A 16,201-nucleotide genomic window follows, 5' to 3' on the forward strand; every position below is an offset into this window, starting at 1 on the left:
GAGATGTCTGTTTTATTTTATTCAGTAATGCTGAGGAAACAGCAAAGAAGGTTTATACAGATGTAACCTGACCTACAAATGTTAATTGTAAAACTGCATAGAACACAGGGAGCTCTGTGCTGTGCCAATGACTTATGACACATCTATTGTTGGTAGTTGAGCACGAAATGTGTAATGCTAAGTATGGCTGAAGGGAACAGTTGAACTCCATGTAGTCTGTAAAATGTAATACTGCCAGAGTTAGATGTCCGTTGCTTCACTGGAGGAAATGAGAGTACCATGACGGCTGATTCACTTGCTAGGAAGTTCGAAGAAAAAAAATTAGGGGAGGTCAGCATTATGAATAACTGCAAATCCTGTTTACCAAAAGTATGTGGACACCTAAAAATTACACCCATATGTGACTGCTGAATACCTACCTTCAAAACCTTGGGCAATAATAGCCTCCACTCTCCTAGAAAGGTTTTACTAAAGAATAAAAAGAAACAGGAATATGCTCTCATTCAGCCACAGGAACAATGATGGTCCGCTGATGTTGGATGATAAGATCTGGCTGTGTGTCTGTGTTTAACTTCATCCCAAAGGTCTTAAGTAGGGTTGAGGTTGCACATCTGAGCAGGCCAGACAATTCAACCCACAGAAAAATCAGAAACCTCTTCCTTTATGGACCTGCTGAAACAGGAAAGGGTGTTCCCTAAGCTGCTGCCTTAAAGCTGAAAGTGCAATGTTAAAATACTATTGTATGCTGAAGCATTAATATGTCCCATGTCAAATATGTGGATATACTTTTGACCCTATACTGTGTAAGAAAGCTGCAGTAATTTGATTTGGACAGCAGGGGTCCTGTTTGAGATCCTGGAGCTCTTCTCCTGGATCAACTTGTCACCCCCTACTGGCACACAAGCGGCATCAAATACTCACACAACATAACAAATGCCAGGACAAATAAGCTAAACAGCTGTTTAAGGAGAAAGAAATCAGTTGAAAATGAAGACTGACTGCTTTTTTATATGTATTTATTTTCTAAAATCACATTTCAGTTTGTAATCACTATGATATCTGTAACATTTCTCTTTACATACATGTTTTTTTAATCCTTTTAAATCCTTGGTCAAACTGGTAAACATGTCGTGTTGATGTGGTCATTGTTTATCGAAGAATAAAGGTGTTTTAAAAGTTAAATAATCTCTTTCCCCCTGTTTCTCTTTCTCTCTCTCAAATCAAGTAAGCTATGATCCATAGTAAAATGTTCACATGTTACTGTTTACTTCAAATAACATCAATAAAGTTGATCAATAGTATTCAGAATTCAACTGTACTGGTGACTGGATGATATATGAATCAGTAGTTAACACATTCAGAGGAAATGGATATCAAACAGTATAAAGTCATTGAAATTAAACTTAAAACAATATACAAAAATGTCACCCACAGATGTAATTGTCTACTAAATTATGTGCACACTGCCAGGGTTTTCAGGGTGTCCTGAAACAAAAGTTCAACTCTTTCCTGAAAAGCATATTTGCCCATTATAAAAACAAAATAGAAGAAACACAAGCTGTCTCCCAGCGTTGTGAAGTCATGACCCGCCCGTCTCTTCGTCTGATTGGTTAGCATTCGGTGACTGCGTTGTTTTGATTGGTTAGGTTTAGGCATTAGGAGTGTGATTGGTTAGGGTGAGGTTGAAAATGTCAGGCTACGCCAATCAGAGACAGAGGAAGGAGGGTCATGCCTTCGCTAGTCGTCGCGTTGAAGACGTGAGTTCTGACCAGCGCGGAATTTTAAAAAAAGGTATTTATTGTGGACGGTTAGTTTGTAGCTAACACTTAACCGTAACTATTTGGCTTGGTAACGTTATATTAGAAATACAAAACAGACTTAAGGTGAATTTCATGTATTTTCGTACGCTTTGGTGTTGGTGACGTAATCAAAGTGCACCCGCTTTGTTTGTAGTTCTATACCGAACTATCTTCTTCTAAAAAACACTGAAATGTTAGGTATTGTATTGTAAACTAGCTGCAGGAAGATAAGTCTTTTACATTCTTCAAGTTACCACCAGTATTTCTGCCTAAGTTTAAACGTGTGGAGTACAACGCTATTGTTGCTGTTAGTTAGCCAACAAGCTAACATGACGTAGTTTGGTTACATTACTAACACACCGTTTATCTTGCAGGTAACCGGGTGAAGTAACGGTCCAGTATGGAAGTGTCTTTCCTCCAGAGGACGTTGGATTGTCTGTCCTCACGGAGTCTGAAACTACAGACTGAGGAGGCGGCTCCCGTCGCTGTCACTGCCCTCCAGAGATACATGTGTGAGCAAGCTGAGGGGCAGCAGCTCGACAGCTACAGCTACGATGTGACGGTCACTGACGGAGTCTGCCGAGCCAAATGTTTTGTTCACCCTAGTTTAAACCATCTAGTGCACACAAACATCCTGAGGACTGGGGTCGACATCTACATCACGCAGGGCTCGTTTGTTTACAACGAGAGGAGACTGGGACACGGTTTCATTTGCATTGAAAAGCTCAGATGTGCTGTAGGGGGGTCAGCTGTCCTGCCTCTTATAAAGGATGTTGGCTCACTGCCCATGCTGGTCAAGCATGGCATGGAGAGGAGTGTGGTGCTGCAAAGTGATGTTCCTCTGCAGGTGAGCCGCAAACATTACCTGTCCCTGTGGAACAATGATGATCCAGAGGGAGACATCTGGACCTCAGGGTGTCCCCCATCAGACACAGTGCTGGACGGTGAGATACTATGATGATCCCTCTGCCTCACACAGATCTGTTTTACATACACTGATGTATCTATTGTATTGATTGATGATCACTTATGTGGACCCACTACTTGGGTTTTCAGCTTCAGGGCTGGAGGAAAAGGACCAAAGCAAATGCCACTATGTTTGACCCAGTGCCTTGCATGCATTAGTTTGACAATATTTTTAGGATGGCCGTTGGTGCTGTTAGAATATGTTTGAATACAGGACACATGAGAGGATTTAATGAGTTGGAGATGATGCATGGCTGCAACAAATATTAATTGACATTATAAATTTGACAATATTTTCTTTTCGTTTTTTCAAATCAACCGGGCAACAAAACAACAAAACACAGAAAAATGACCACTGCTTTCTCAGAAACCAAGGTCCTGTCTACAAACAGCTTGTTTTGTCGGTTAAAACATAGAGCTAATATAATTATTAGGGGTAGACAGTTTATCGATTATCAGTATCGGTGATTTCAAATTGCAGTTAAAATAAATTAATATGAAAATGTGCTACTTTGGCTGCAACATCATCTCAAAAAATGTCCCTCCCACAACAATATCTGACTGGTTAGAATTCACAATTAATAGCCTGTAAACACTGAATAATCTGAATCTGCCAAGTAACTATTAACTAAATGTATCAAATAAATGTAGTGGAGAGGAAGTATAAAGTAGCAGGAAATGAAGGTACTCAAGTAAAGTACCTCAAAATGATACTTAAGAACAGTACTTGAGTAAATTGTACTTAGGTTTATTCCATCACTGTTTGTTTGAAATTTTGGCACAAAGAGTTTAATTTTTACTGCAAATGAATATCGGTCCCACATTTCGGTTTTCAGTCTTCTTGATTTCTAATAATCGGCATCAGCCCTGAAAAAGACATTTTGGTCCTTAAATTTGGTCTTTTTGGCTCAATAAGTTATTTAATCATTCGACATTGACTAATCATTTCAGCACCGCTATGATGGCCAAGCAGACAGAGACTTTATAATTCTCTCAGCTATAACACTCTAATGTCTTTAGAAAATAATTTTAACTAATTAAGCTATTAAGACCTGGAAAAGACTCATTCTAAGCTGTATTTGAAGATATAACAATATGCACCGTCCTTCATAAAACCAATACGATTAATATTATATATCTGACACATTGACTATATTCATTATTCAGTCTTAACTAGACACAGTAGGAACACAGTTGTTGATTAGAATAGATGCACTGGCACCCTGTCCAGTAAAGCCAACGTATCTCCCTTGCAAAATCTTTTTTATATTACTTCTCATGACCTTTGGCTGTGAATATGTGTTGTCCCCAATGTCCTCTCTTCAACAGTGTCCAAGATCACTCTTCTACGTAGTCTGGAGTCATGCTTTAGAAACGCATGGAAACCTCTCCCTCTACTAGTGAAGATAATACACAAATCCAGGTTAAGATATTACGGGAAGTTTGGGCTGAAGATTGATTACCCCTTCCAGGTGAGTTTAACTTCCAAAGAATTTGGAGATTCTGTAGCAAGATTTGAAGAGGATCTCGCCTTCGTATTTCTTTATACAAATTTTAAATGTGTGTCATATTCCAGGCATACTTTGAAGTTGCTGACCAGAGTGGGACAATGTCCCTCGTACTCTGGAACGAACTTTGTCCAGAGTTTTACCAGAGACTGAACGTGGGCACAGTGTTGTACCTCCAGAATTACACCTTGAAGCAGAGTTATTCAAACCGGTCACACCCACAGATGGACCACCACAGATTGAAGACCTTTAGCTCTATTGGTACATACACAACTACAGACCACACAGACCTATTATGAAGTTCAAAACCAAAGCAGTGTATAAATAGTATTTCCTTTTGTTTTTTTGTCTGAAAATGTTGTACAATGCTGAGATATGTGACTTGTGTCAAACGGTTATCTCCAACTTGTTATCAGTTGCAGGACTCTGTTTATGAATGCATGTTTCTATAAAGGCTTAGATAGTTTGGAAAATGAAAGTAAAGTTTTCCATGTTTTAAAAGTTATTATAAAAGAGTTTTGTGTAGTTTCGTAACTCTCTGTAATGTAATGTCTTCATATGTATTTCTCTAAGAAATCTGCCTGAATCCTCGCAACCCAGCTTCGGTCATCACTGTGGTCTCACCGAAGAGTGTCCTGCCTCAGTGGGGATTGCCTGAGGTTTCCTACCAGTTCATCACCAGGTAATGAATTGGTTATTGTTTAACATTTGTCTGTCTCTATCAGGTACTTAAAGCTACTAAAAAGAACTTTTATTAGAGGCATCCGTATTAAATTGAGACTGTTTCATAATCAGTTAAAAGTTACTTGTAGTAAGTTTTAGGTGAGAATGCTCTGCTATTTCGATTACATATTTTTCAACCCCAACCCTATTTCCCCATGTTTTGTGTCTAAATGCCTGAGAGGGAGAACGATTTTTGAAATTGGTCCAGTATTGCATGAAACTGTTGTGGCCGGTAGTGGCGAAATGGGCTGCAATGTAGTCCTTGTGGGCAATATCATATCGTCGAAGTATGTCCACTAAAAGTGCTTGTTTTTGCCGCTGACAGGCTCAAATTGTTATTTTAATTGTTTGACGACATAATAGAAAGGATCCCTACAGAGATGCACCTTTTTGTTAATGATTAAGATCCACCAGACTCCATTTGTAGAAACGGTTATTTTATCGCTGTAAAACACACTTTATTTTAACTCGAAAAACAAAATACAACTCACCAAAACCAACTGGTCTGGCCAAAATAAACCCTTAATTCACCAAGTTAGATGTGAAAACACTCTGGCTGTACACACTGCTTCTCTGATGTCCTTATTCCCTCTCGCTCAACATTTATATTCCTTACATTGCAGCCCATTTTCCTGCTTAATGCTGGTCACTAGGTTTGCAACAGTGTGAGATTTTCAAGGTACAATAACCATTTCAGAAAATTCCAAAAAGGAATGAAAACAGGAAAGGTTTCTGTAATCTCACAAAATATTATGCATTGACAGACATCAAATTTTGATATAAACTTAAAATATTTTTTAAAATAATGCTAGTATGGTAGAATATAATCCCATAGGTAAGCAAATATACACAGTATGATAACTGTCAGTCTTCATACCACAGTATACCTTGAAAAGTGTATAATGCTGCAACCCTTTTTGTCACTGTTGGACACAACAACATGGGAAAATAGGTTTCAGGCTGAAAAATATTGAAGTTGCCTTAATTATCTTAATATCAAACTTAATATTATTCTTTTTATACAGCATTTCCTAGCCAAGTCATGTTCAAAAACAGCTTCATGTCATTTATGTATCTCACAGGTCAGAGTTGGAAAACGTATCCAACAATTCTGCATGTGATGTCATTGGTTTGGTGACATTTGTTGGTCGTGTTGAAAGAGTCAAGAGTAAAGGGAACAAGGGTAAGAAATGTTCATATTTTATCTAGAAACTGGACTTTTTAAAAACTGAAGTAATGCTAATTAAATTATTGCTGACTGACTATTATCAATTAGGTCCAGAAAAATACTGGACATATCGCTGGATACACGCAGTGGACGGAACATCTGGCCACCCTTTTATCCTGGAGGTGTTTTCCTCATCTCAACCTGAAATCTTCAGTCGTATATGCCCCAGTAAGTCGACTGTTTCAGCTCCTGTCTGACAGCTCTGTAGGCGTTTTCACTTAGTTTGTTTACTGTATCACCATCTCCTCCACAGTGACCTACCTGGTGTGCACTCAGATGAGAGTCTGTCAAGTGCAAAACTCGTTGCCCTACCTCACAAGCAGCTGCGAGACGGAGACGTTCATCACAGGTTTGCAAAGCTGTAACAATAAATAGCTAATAATCTACATACATACTGTATGGTGACGGTGACTGTATATTATCTGTCTTCACAACAGGCTACCACAAAGGTCAGCCATATGTGAGTGACCCCAAAGTGAAGAGCTTCATCCAGTGGACCAAAACTCTGAAGGACAATGTTGTCCTCCAGAAGACTGCAGTTGGTGGTCAATACTGTTACCCCCGCCCCCCACAGAAATGTACCCAGTCATTGTCAGATCCCTCAGGTGAGGGGAAAACACAGAATGGTTCTCTTTTAATGTGTTTTCCAGTTTAAGAACATACTCACACGCTTAGATTTCAGGACAGTTTTATTTCAGAATGCACCAGTTACCTGCAGAAAAAAAGATCAATTTTTTATGATTTCAGGGCATGAATGATGACCTCCACCTCAGCACTGAACCATAATGAGATTCTTTCGGTTCTCTTGTGGGTGGCAGGAATCCAATAAAATCTGGGTCAGCATTCTCATGCAGTTCTGCAACAAGATACAGCATAGTGTACTGAACACCTGCTCCGTTTCTGTCTCGATGCAAAGTCACAGAGAGTTCGTCTTTGTACATTTTATTTGAGTTTTTAAAGGATATTCTTTCAAGCCACCCATAAGAAGACAGTTTATAGACAACATTATGTCCTGCATCTAAAATTCTGCATCCTCCAGAGAAAGTGAATTGGTTCAACTGTCATGTAGACCTAAAACCATTCTGCTCTATCTTCAGCTCAAGCTCCTCTGATTGCCGCAGCTGACTTGAAGAGGGAGCTGGAGACCCTGCAGTACAGGGAACATAAAAGACTTGCCATTCAAGGACAGATCACAGCAGTGCGCTACATGAAAAGCCCAAAGACCACAGAGCCTCAGCAAACACAAGAGAACGAGGTATTAGACATGATTTCAAAGCATCTTTTAAAGAGCAGTGACTATTAATGCTATAAAATAAGTCAACTGGTGTCCTGCAGGTGCCAGATGTTTCTACTGATGTGCGAGAACAAGCTGTTTCCGACACACACAATGATCCCTCGACAGCTGAGCAGACCTCAGAGGCCAGTTCAACATCTCCCTCTGTTGAGGAAATCTCAGCAAGCAGAAGGAAAAGAGGAATTCCAACAAGGTGTGATTTGACTCCTGGCTGTCAGATTTGAGCTTGATAGAGTTGCAACTAACAATTATTTTTATAATTGATAAATCTGCCGATCATTTTCAAGATTGTCAATTAAAAGTAGCGTCTTCAGATTGCTTCTTTTGTCTAACCAACCGTTCCAAACCCAAAGACTCTTCATTTACTATCATAAATGACAGAAAGAAGCAGCAAACACTTGTATTGAAGAAGCTGAAACCACCCAATGTTTAAAATTTTTGCCTGAAAAATGGCTGAAACAATTAATCGATTAACAAAATAGTTAGTGATTAATTTTCTTTCAAAAGACTAACTGATGAATTGACTTATTCTTGCAGCTGTATTTGATATTAAATCATTTAAATGTTTAAATGTATAAACATGTTTTCCAGAGAAGCCAAGCGCACCTCCTTGACTCGTGGTAGCGTTCCTGCAAAAAGGTACTGCAGATTCAGCTGGTAGTGTTCATCAGTAACCTACTTCAACTGTTCTGAGCTCATCTGTTTCTGCTCCTACAGGAGGGCTGGACTTGAAACTACCGTGCAGGAAGAAAAGGACAGCGACTCTGAATCTGAGGAGGCTCACAATGTGGAAGGTGCATTACTGGAGCTACAGCTTTACTTAAGAGTAACTTGCGTGTTCTCACACTGATGTGTGTTTCCTCCAGGCTCTGATGTATTGTCTTGGGAAAGCAGCAGCTGGCTGGAGCAGCAACAAGAAGTGAAGGAACATTTATGTCAAGGCGCTCTGTACCAGGACAGCATCTCTCGAAGGTTCACGTTTGATGAAAAGGACGTCCTCCTGCAGTGGGGTAACCTTCAGCCGACACGGTGGGCACCAGAGCAGACCACTGATACCATCCCACCTGTTGTCTGTCAGGGATACTACCAAGTCACAATATTAGGTAAAAGTTTTTCCTGTAGGAAATACTCAAGTGGTAAAAATTAGCTGTCTAATTTGGTTAGTTCTGATGTTTATGTTGTTTAATTGTTGGCAAAGAACAGGGGTGACAACTGTCAAAATCAGTTTGCAAATCTTCCTTGTTTTTTTTATGTTTTGACAGGTATAAACATGCAGATAGCCATCGATGCTGCGTTTTTTCCTGTCGTGAGCTCAGATGAGCCCAGGGCTGTAGGTCTTCCTCAGGACCCCCATGGCAACACGATGCTGTCCTGCCTTTCGTCTGGCTTCCTCTGCCCTCTCAGTGACACTGCCAACCACAGTGAAACAACACTCCCTGAGCCAGGTAGCCACCACACCACCTGTTCAGGAAACAGTCACCACACGCACCTGAGAAGTGTTTTAACACTCCATGTAAAGCGTCATTTTTGGACCAATGTGATAGGAGATGTGAAATGTTTGTCTTACAGAAGACGTCTTAGAGACAGCCTGTGAGCTGGAGGACATGCACGTCGTATGCTTCTTGGACCTTTGTCATCTGGGTGGAGATAAGGTCGAGGTCCTGATCAACAAAATGTACAGAGTGACAGACGACGAGGTTCAGCAGAACTGAAGTGTTTTTTTTCCCTCCATGTCCAGTGGCCTGCTGAGTCTTCTTCATAGGTTAATACTCGTCTGACTTTCTGATGTGAAAATATGGCTTTTCACAGTAAGAACACACAGCTGAGAAACAATCTTGTACATAAATAATCATCTGTGTAAAGACATTGCTCAGAATAACGATGCATATGTTTAAAAATATTTATTTTCATATATTTCACAATATCCAGGTTGATTTATAAATAATTCAATATAACATAATTAATATCAAGATATTTTAGAATGTAAACTTAATTTGTTAATTTCTTTTAAAACAATATTAACGATATTTTTAAAGCTTATTTTGATGGTAAGTACAGAAAGAAAACAAGCCATACAAGTGACTGTGCAACACCAACTTGAACGCAAATAAAAGCCTCACCTCCTCTAATAAGACACTTCATTATCTGTTACAAAATTACTTTAATTTTAAAATCATGTAACATACATATGTAATCTATTAGACATATAAAATAAACAACTATATAGTTAAATTTTTTTTTACATTCTATTATACAATATATTCAATGTTTGTTTCTGCACTGAAACTGCAGAAATGGCTGTGAACCACCAGGTTTGTTTTGTTCATCTCCTGGCAAATCTTACACAGAAAGCATTGATCTGACTGACCGCCCACACACACATTTAAGGTGTCAGTCGTTATTTTACAAATCAGCAAAAGTACATGTTGAATGTGATTCAAATCACATGCCTTCAAAAACACTCAATGAAAAACCCCATGAACAAGAAAAGCATTCTGAAAGAAAGAAAGAAACAGATGTGCAGATAGCGACAAGAAAGAAAAGACAGTACCGACTGAGCAGATGGGTTATTTACAATAACTTGTGAAGCAATACACACCGAACAAAAAACAAACTTTAAAAAATCATCTTACTCCCAAACATCTTGCGTAGAATGAGGTGATTTGTCCAAAGCAAAACAAATTTAGGGCTTAACTCACATCTGGAACACAATGCATGGACTATCAACATGATTCACTCACAGTTGAGTTTAATGAGCAGAATTTCCCTCCAATAACAGTGTGACAGCAGCTGTTCTGCTTCTCTGAATGATTAGATGGAGAACAGTCTGAAGGGGAAGTCGCACTGCGAGTGATTGACTGCAAAATTATACATTTTCCTAAAATGTCTTCAGATTTCTTTCAGTAGTTCAAATAAAATTGAATAATGAAAGAAAGAAAAGCTGTAGTCATCTATGGCACCTCTGAGTTGCTGGCTGAGCTCAACTTACATGGGCTGTCTTTAATGTTGCTATGCGGATGTGTAGAAATACATCAAGGGAGACAGAAACTTCCCTCAGCCATCTAAAAATATAGATTTTGACGATGATGTACAATTGCACTTTTTCTGAAAAGCTAAAAAACTGTAACCCCTTAAACTGAAGAAAAAAAAATGTAAAAATGTAAAAATGAAAATGTCAGTTTTGGCTCAACTGCCTTTTAAAGATTCAGCTACTGGTCTCATTAGCAGCGACCACATAGCTGGACAGCTGTTCCTGCACCCTGATGAGAACCTTAAAAATTCTGAAATGTCTGAAATTCTGCTTGACAGGGACATAAGGATTGAGATTCTTCATTTCATCTTTCTCCGTGATCATGGTGAACATACAGAATAACCATTTACTCCAGAGTTTCTGTGTTTTCTTATCATGTTTGGGAAAAGGCTAACACTTGCACCACATTCCCATGCAGACAATGTCCTGCTTTAATCACTGTATTCTTCACTGGATACATCTTTTTCTTTTCTTCTTTTTTTAAAAGATACTGCTGATGTCAACTGCTGAAGGAATGTTTGGACATTTTCGTTAAAAAAATATTTCCATATAATTTACATGGTACAATGGCTTATTATACACCTCTATATACATCGTACATCTGTTCTGAAACATTTGAAACAGTATAAATTAACATTCTTCTTTTTCAAATTGACATTGCACATAGGAAAGTGAAAAACGGCACTGAACGTACATGTTGAGCACTGTCGTCCACCGTGAACAGCACCAGTCTTGACTGTGACGTAGCTAACTTGAAGGGTGGCTGAGACCAAACTGTCATACTGAGCATGAAGGCTGCTTTTTAATAAAGTGTAGTTATACAGTGAGAATTTGAGGATGTTTTTCCAGCTGAGCTATTTGCTATCTGGGAACAACCCATGGGACGAATTTAAAGGTTTTTAAATTTAAATGATAATCTCAGACTCTGGCACAGGCAGCTTCTTTGCAGTATACTGTTTCACATTGTCTCTGATTGTCATTAATACAAGAGAGATGTACATACTGTTTATGTTCTTTAGTTTGTTTTCTTCCTGGATATTGTTCACCTGCTAATCCGGCTTAGCCTATACACTCCACACCTCTTTCAGTCCTTCCCTCTTTGATGAATTTGTTACAAGACACCAGGCCGCCAGTAGAGGCAACACATGGGCCTCGATAAATGGTAACTGTCTGGACGTATAAACAGAATACAGTTGGCAGTAGTTAGCAGTTACTCTCTTGGGAGTATGAATGTAAGGTGGCCAATTCTTATGTATTGCACCTTTAAATGAGGAAAAAACTTAAAAGTATAGACCAAAATTTTAAGTTTAAGTTTTAAAAAGCCTCTCGTGGACAGGTGTTGTAAATCAGCATCTTGCTACAAACGCTAAATGCAGCGCATCTGGTGCTTTTGCATGGTTGTATGTTGCAGTGCCGATGTTACTGTTATTTCCATGTAAAAAAAAAAAATAAACTAAACTTAAAAAAAAGAAAAGAACGCACAATACAGCAGTATAACGTGAGCCAATATATGTTATCTTTATATTTAATATGGCTGTTAAGAGAAAGGAGTGTAGTCATAAGAGCTGATTAGCAGTTGCACAAGATTCCCCCTCAACAAACATAAAATACTATTTCTCAAAGGACTCCTAAGATTGTCATTCAAAAAGAAAGTTAAATCATGAAAGGAACCAGATTGTAACATCTTGAAATACTGACAAGGACTCGGCAGAGAACATGATTAACTTCCAGATGTATGAGCAGTCAATGTTTGATACTTTAAATATAGTGTTTCTCTTATCTGCAGCTGTATGATATATTACGTAATAATGCATTGGAGGTTAATATATTTTAAACAATATCTGCTGGCAATATTTTAGATTTTCGATGAGATCACATTCAGAGTAGGAGACAAAGTATTGTTTACTTGTACTTTTACATGGGTTAATTTGGTCGTGATTAGAGTTTAAGTTTTGTGACTTCTCACATGGTCAAATAAAGAAAACAAACAAGGTAATACTGTTCACAAATATCCAGGTAGCAGGCAGAGTCTCCTCAAAATATTTTTTCGATGTCAATTCCCCATGCCTACACCTCTGCTGCAGTTTGTTGCACCGCTGAGTATAAAACTAGTTTCTTAATCCAATATATTTTTTTCAAATTTATATGCAATAAATAAACATGAAATTATTTCATTAGGGTTTCAGTAAATAGTTTAAAGAATCTTATTACATACTGTCATTACAGAAAGTGTTGAAAAAGAGTTTGGACTTACTTAAGTAAAGGTTGCAACAAGCATCCAATATATATTTGTAATATATTCATTACAAATCTAGATGTCTTTTCTTTTTGTTTATATCTGATGTGGAAAATAATAAATTATGACCTATGAAAATAGAACTTTGTATTCCAAATGGACCTGAGCTGGATTTTTAAAGCCGTAATCAGACAAAACCATCAAACCGCACCATGGACGCACCACGGTTAAAGGCACAAAGTTTTCCCCCTCTGCTAACTCATCTAAACTCGTCATCACCTAAGTACTGCAGAGCTCACCAGAAGCACCTAGAATCAGGACTTAAGAGCTTTGTTTGTTATCATTCTCAGTGAGAAGTGGTGCAATAGTTGTAGCACCCCTTCTTCTGTCCCAGATTGAGGCTTTAAAAATCTAGATAGACCTTTCTCATAATTGAATATCCCCCACAGCTTCCCAGTGCAGCGTGTTGCGTATGAATTCTTACCAAACCTGACCTTTAGATATGACGGTCATCTCACTGCTGCATGTTTCACCATACAGCCCCTCTCTTGTGACTTATCATGAACATACATGCGAGTAAATCATTGATTTGGGGACAAAATGGAAGCGACGTCTGATGTCTGCCGACTGAAATACACTTTCATGTACACGAATCCCTTTATGAGATGAGCCACTTTCACTGGAGCTGAAAAATTGGACTTGATGATTTGATGTCACTGGGGAGGGGTGTCGAGCTGTAGGTTTGAAAACTAATCTCACTATTGAGCCATTATTAGTGAGGGGAATAGAATATTAATTCACAGGCAAAAATAAATATTCTACTTTTGGGTAGGGGGGTGGTACCAAAGTGCAAACAGACACTTAGTAGGAAACTCTCTTTGTTAGAAGTCTATTGAGAGCTTTGATAATCCACTTGTTCTGGCAGTTTCACCGGTCGACGCCTGAGTGTGACGCTAAGGTCCAGCACCTCAGAATCTCCACAGATCCCCGCAGGTGACGTCAGGCCGGTGCGGCCTTTGCTTGTGGTTTTTTACTCCACGTACGAACACGCCGGCTTCCTCTGAATGGGCAGCTTCACATCAAAAGTAAGGTCGCTAGAAGCATTCCCACTGGCGTCAAGTTTGACTTCCAAATGCCACAACGTGCTGCCGTCTACACGGCGACAACACACGGGGCGATCTCGGCGCTCTAACAATAGTCCACAGCGCTACCGAGTCAGCATATTTCGGAAGTCTGAAACACTGCTAGTCTGGTTTTGGGAATGTTGGTATTGCCTTTGTTGCTGCTGTGCCTGCTGCTGCTGCTGCTGCTGCTGCTGTGCTTGCGGCACTTGCTGTGTTTGCGACTGCTGCTGGATGTATCCCACAGTGCCTTGCTGCGGGACATTAGCGGTGTGTAAGAATGTTGGAGTAGATCCACCTTGTACAAGTCCTTGAGTCATCTGTGGACACGACAGAGAACATATAAGTTTACATCTGGGAAATCAGTGTAAACATGAGCGCTATATCTGGCTATTAACTTCACAAGAGGGTTGTAAACACATGTCTGGCATTATTTCAACATCTACACATCATTCAGTCATTACTGAATCATGAATATAGCCAATACTTCCTGATGTGGCCAAAGTCTGTGTGGGTAATAAATTCTAAGACTAGTGCATACAAGGGGATCCAAACATTGTTGAGACTGCACAAACATTTTTGGGCTGGAAAGGGGGTTGAATCTCAACCATATGTCTGACTTTTTAATAAAGCAAGACCCCCACCCCAGAGTTACTGATATTCAGTTTGGACCCTCCCCTTCGTTTGGAAAAAAAGCAAAGAAAAACAGTGATTTGTTACAGTGCCCAAATCAAACATTAGGAGTGAAATTACAAATGACTAACAGTGCGTCCTGTTTACTGAGCATTCCAGTTGCTCTCCATGAGCTACTAAATCTTTTATTACCACTCTCACCGAATGAGTGAAAATGGACACAAGCTGCTGAAGAGCCTCAGCACAGTAATATTTGTTTCCATTAGTGAAACAGGTTGGGTTGTGCTGAAGATTATATTGTAGTTTAACTCTGTATGACTTTAAACTTGAGTGTAGTTCTGTAATAATGCAGAATAAAGGGAAGGCAACTGTTGGCTAGTGAAAAAATGGCGTGCATTGCTACCGTTTCTCCTGACTGGCATATACTAGCTACTAGAGAATAAAGCCCTGATACACAGGAAGGTTTCTGATGTAACTATTCCATCTGTTTTTAATAGTGAATCTCATAAGAAAAGGATGACATAAAATCCAAAAGGTACACTTTGTTTGAATAAGATTGACATTACACCTGTGATAAACACGAAGGATTCTTTATGAACGAATTTGACTGTTGTCATTATGTGTCACTCGGTCAATTATGTCACTTTTTTTATGGGTTTAGGGTCAGGGTTAATTGACAAAATCATTCAAAAACACTCAACACTGTTCATGAAAGGTGTCATGTTATGGTAATGTCAGTCAGCACACCCCTTCAAAATCAGGCCACCCTTCCGTTGGCAAAATAAAACAATCTGCACCCAGTAATTTTTGTACAGTCCCTCATGCCTGTATGCCTTTAACAATATTTTCCAAAACTAAAAGCGATCGCTTCAGAGACTGAAGCATCTATGGTCTCTGTGTCAAGGGATTTAGGTAAGCTTCTTATAAAGTGTGTTTTTACACCAGACTCACACTATTTATCTGTGGTAAGGTTTTTTTAACAGCTGGTGACTTGTGTTGTCCCTTCTGGAAAAAGATGATAAACAAGTCTGGTTTAACACAATCCAATATCTGACCTAATGCATTTTAGACCACATCACTCTTAGTTAGCTTGTTTCTGTGGTAACTAGAGATGCAAATGCAGTGGAAAGCCTAAAATGATTATAAATTAGTAAATAATGCAACAATCCACAAAAAATTTCTTGAATAAAAGACAAATATGTTTCTAGACACACATAATAATGCTGCATCATGACACAGCAGACAGGTGTTGTACCTGAAAGAACTGCTGCGGCTGCTGGAGCTGCAGGGAGTGCTGAGAAGCCTGAGGCTGAGCGTGGTAGGTCGACTGGGACTGGTTTGTGATGAAAGTGTTGTGTGGGATCATGATGGGGGACGTGAAGACCGGGGAGGGCACGAGGACGGCGTTGCAGTTGACCTGTTGCATGGAGAACGGAGGGGCGATGATCTGCTGCTCCAACGTGTATCTGTGTGGAGGGCACGAGGAGGAACTCAGGCACGATATGAACAACAAACAGACTGGTGCGATTTTGTGTGGGCAGTTTAGTTATACTCACATGGTTTGAGAGATGCCCATGTTGCACTGGGAAGGCTGTGTGGTGACACTGCTAGTGGGAACCAACGTCTGCATTGGCTGGTTGAGGAGCATGCTGCAGGAAATCA

General features: G+C 39.4%; 2 protein-coding genes across 4 annotated transcripts in view; one reads left to right on the forward strand and one right to left on the reverse strand.

The window, feature by feature from the left end:
* The first annotated feature begins 1,724 nt into the window (after positions 1-1,724).
* On the forward strand, positions 1,725-9,384 carry radx (RPA1 related single stranded DNA binding protein). 3 transcript variants are annotated; one of them, XM_073478989.1, is made up of 16 exons: positions 1,725-1,791; positions 2,174-2,743; positions 4,095-4,237; positions 4,342-4,534; positions 4,847-4,955; positions 6,079-6,179; positions 6,273-6,392; positions 6,478-6,573; positions 6,662-6,829; positions 7,322-7,479; positions 7,542-7,711; positions 8,110-8,157; positions 8,236-8,312; positions 8,385-8,621; positions 8,781-8,963; positions 9,088-9,384. In XM_073478989.1, exons 2-16 carry the CDS (start codon positions 2,200-2,202, stop codon positions 9,228-9,230), a joined length of 2,490 nt encoding a protein of 829 aa, XP_073335090.1. In that variant the 5' UTR covers positions 1,725-1,791; positions 2,174-2,199; the 3' UTR covers positions 9,231-9,384. The 3 variants fall into 3 exon arrangements, with proteins under 3 accessions (XP_073335090.1, XP_073335092.1, XP_073335091.1); XM_073478991.1 differs by having other exon boundaries at positions 7,560-7,711; XM_073478990.1 differs by lacking the exon at positions 1,725-1,791 and adding an exon at positions 1,820-1,883.
* A 20-nt stretch (positions 9,385-9,404) lies between these two features.
* Positions 9,405-16,201, reverse strand: part of npas2 (neuronal PAS domain protein 2) — a 29,597-nt gene continuing 22,800 nt past the window's right edge. Inside the window, exons 20-22 of the mRNA XM_073478988.1 lie at positions 16,096-16,188; positions 15,795-16,005; positions 9,405-14,226 (exon numbers count right to left, since the gene is read on the reverse strand). Coding sequence (XP_073335089.1) covers positions 13,993-14,226; positions 15,795-16,005; positions 16,096-16,188 — 538 coding nt within the window. The 3' untranslated portion in view covers positions 9,405-13,992. The remainder of the gene's footprint in view (positions 14,227-15,794; positions 16,006-16,095; positions 16,189-16,201) is intronic.

This window comes from Pagrus major, chromosome 13, assembly GCF_040436345.1.
Source record: "Pagrus major chromosome 13, Pma_NU_1.0".
NCBI classification, from domain to species: domain Eukaryota; kingdom Metazoa; phylum Chordata; class Actinopteri; order Spariformes; family Sparidae; genus Pagrus; species Pagrus major.

Excerpts from the sequence above, each read along its gene's own strand:
- radx (XM_073478989.1), top strand. The coding sequence starts at position 2,200 with ATGGAAGTGTCTTTCCTCCAGAGGACGTTGGATTGTCTGTCCTCACGG. Across the intron at positions 6,830-7,321 it reads GTCATTGTCAGATCCCTCAG|CTCAAGCTCCTCTGATTGCC; the intron begins GTGAGGGGAAAA and ends CTCTATCTTCAG. Across the intron at positions 8,964-9,087 it reads AACAACACTCCCTGAGCCAG|AAGACGTCTTAGAGACAGCC; the intron begins GTAGCCACCACA and ends TTTGTCTTACAG.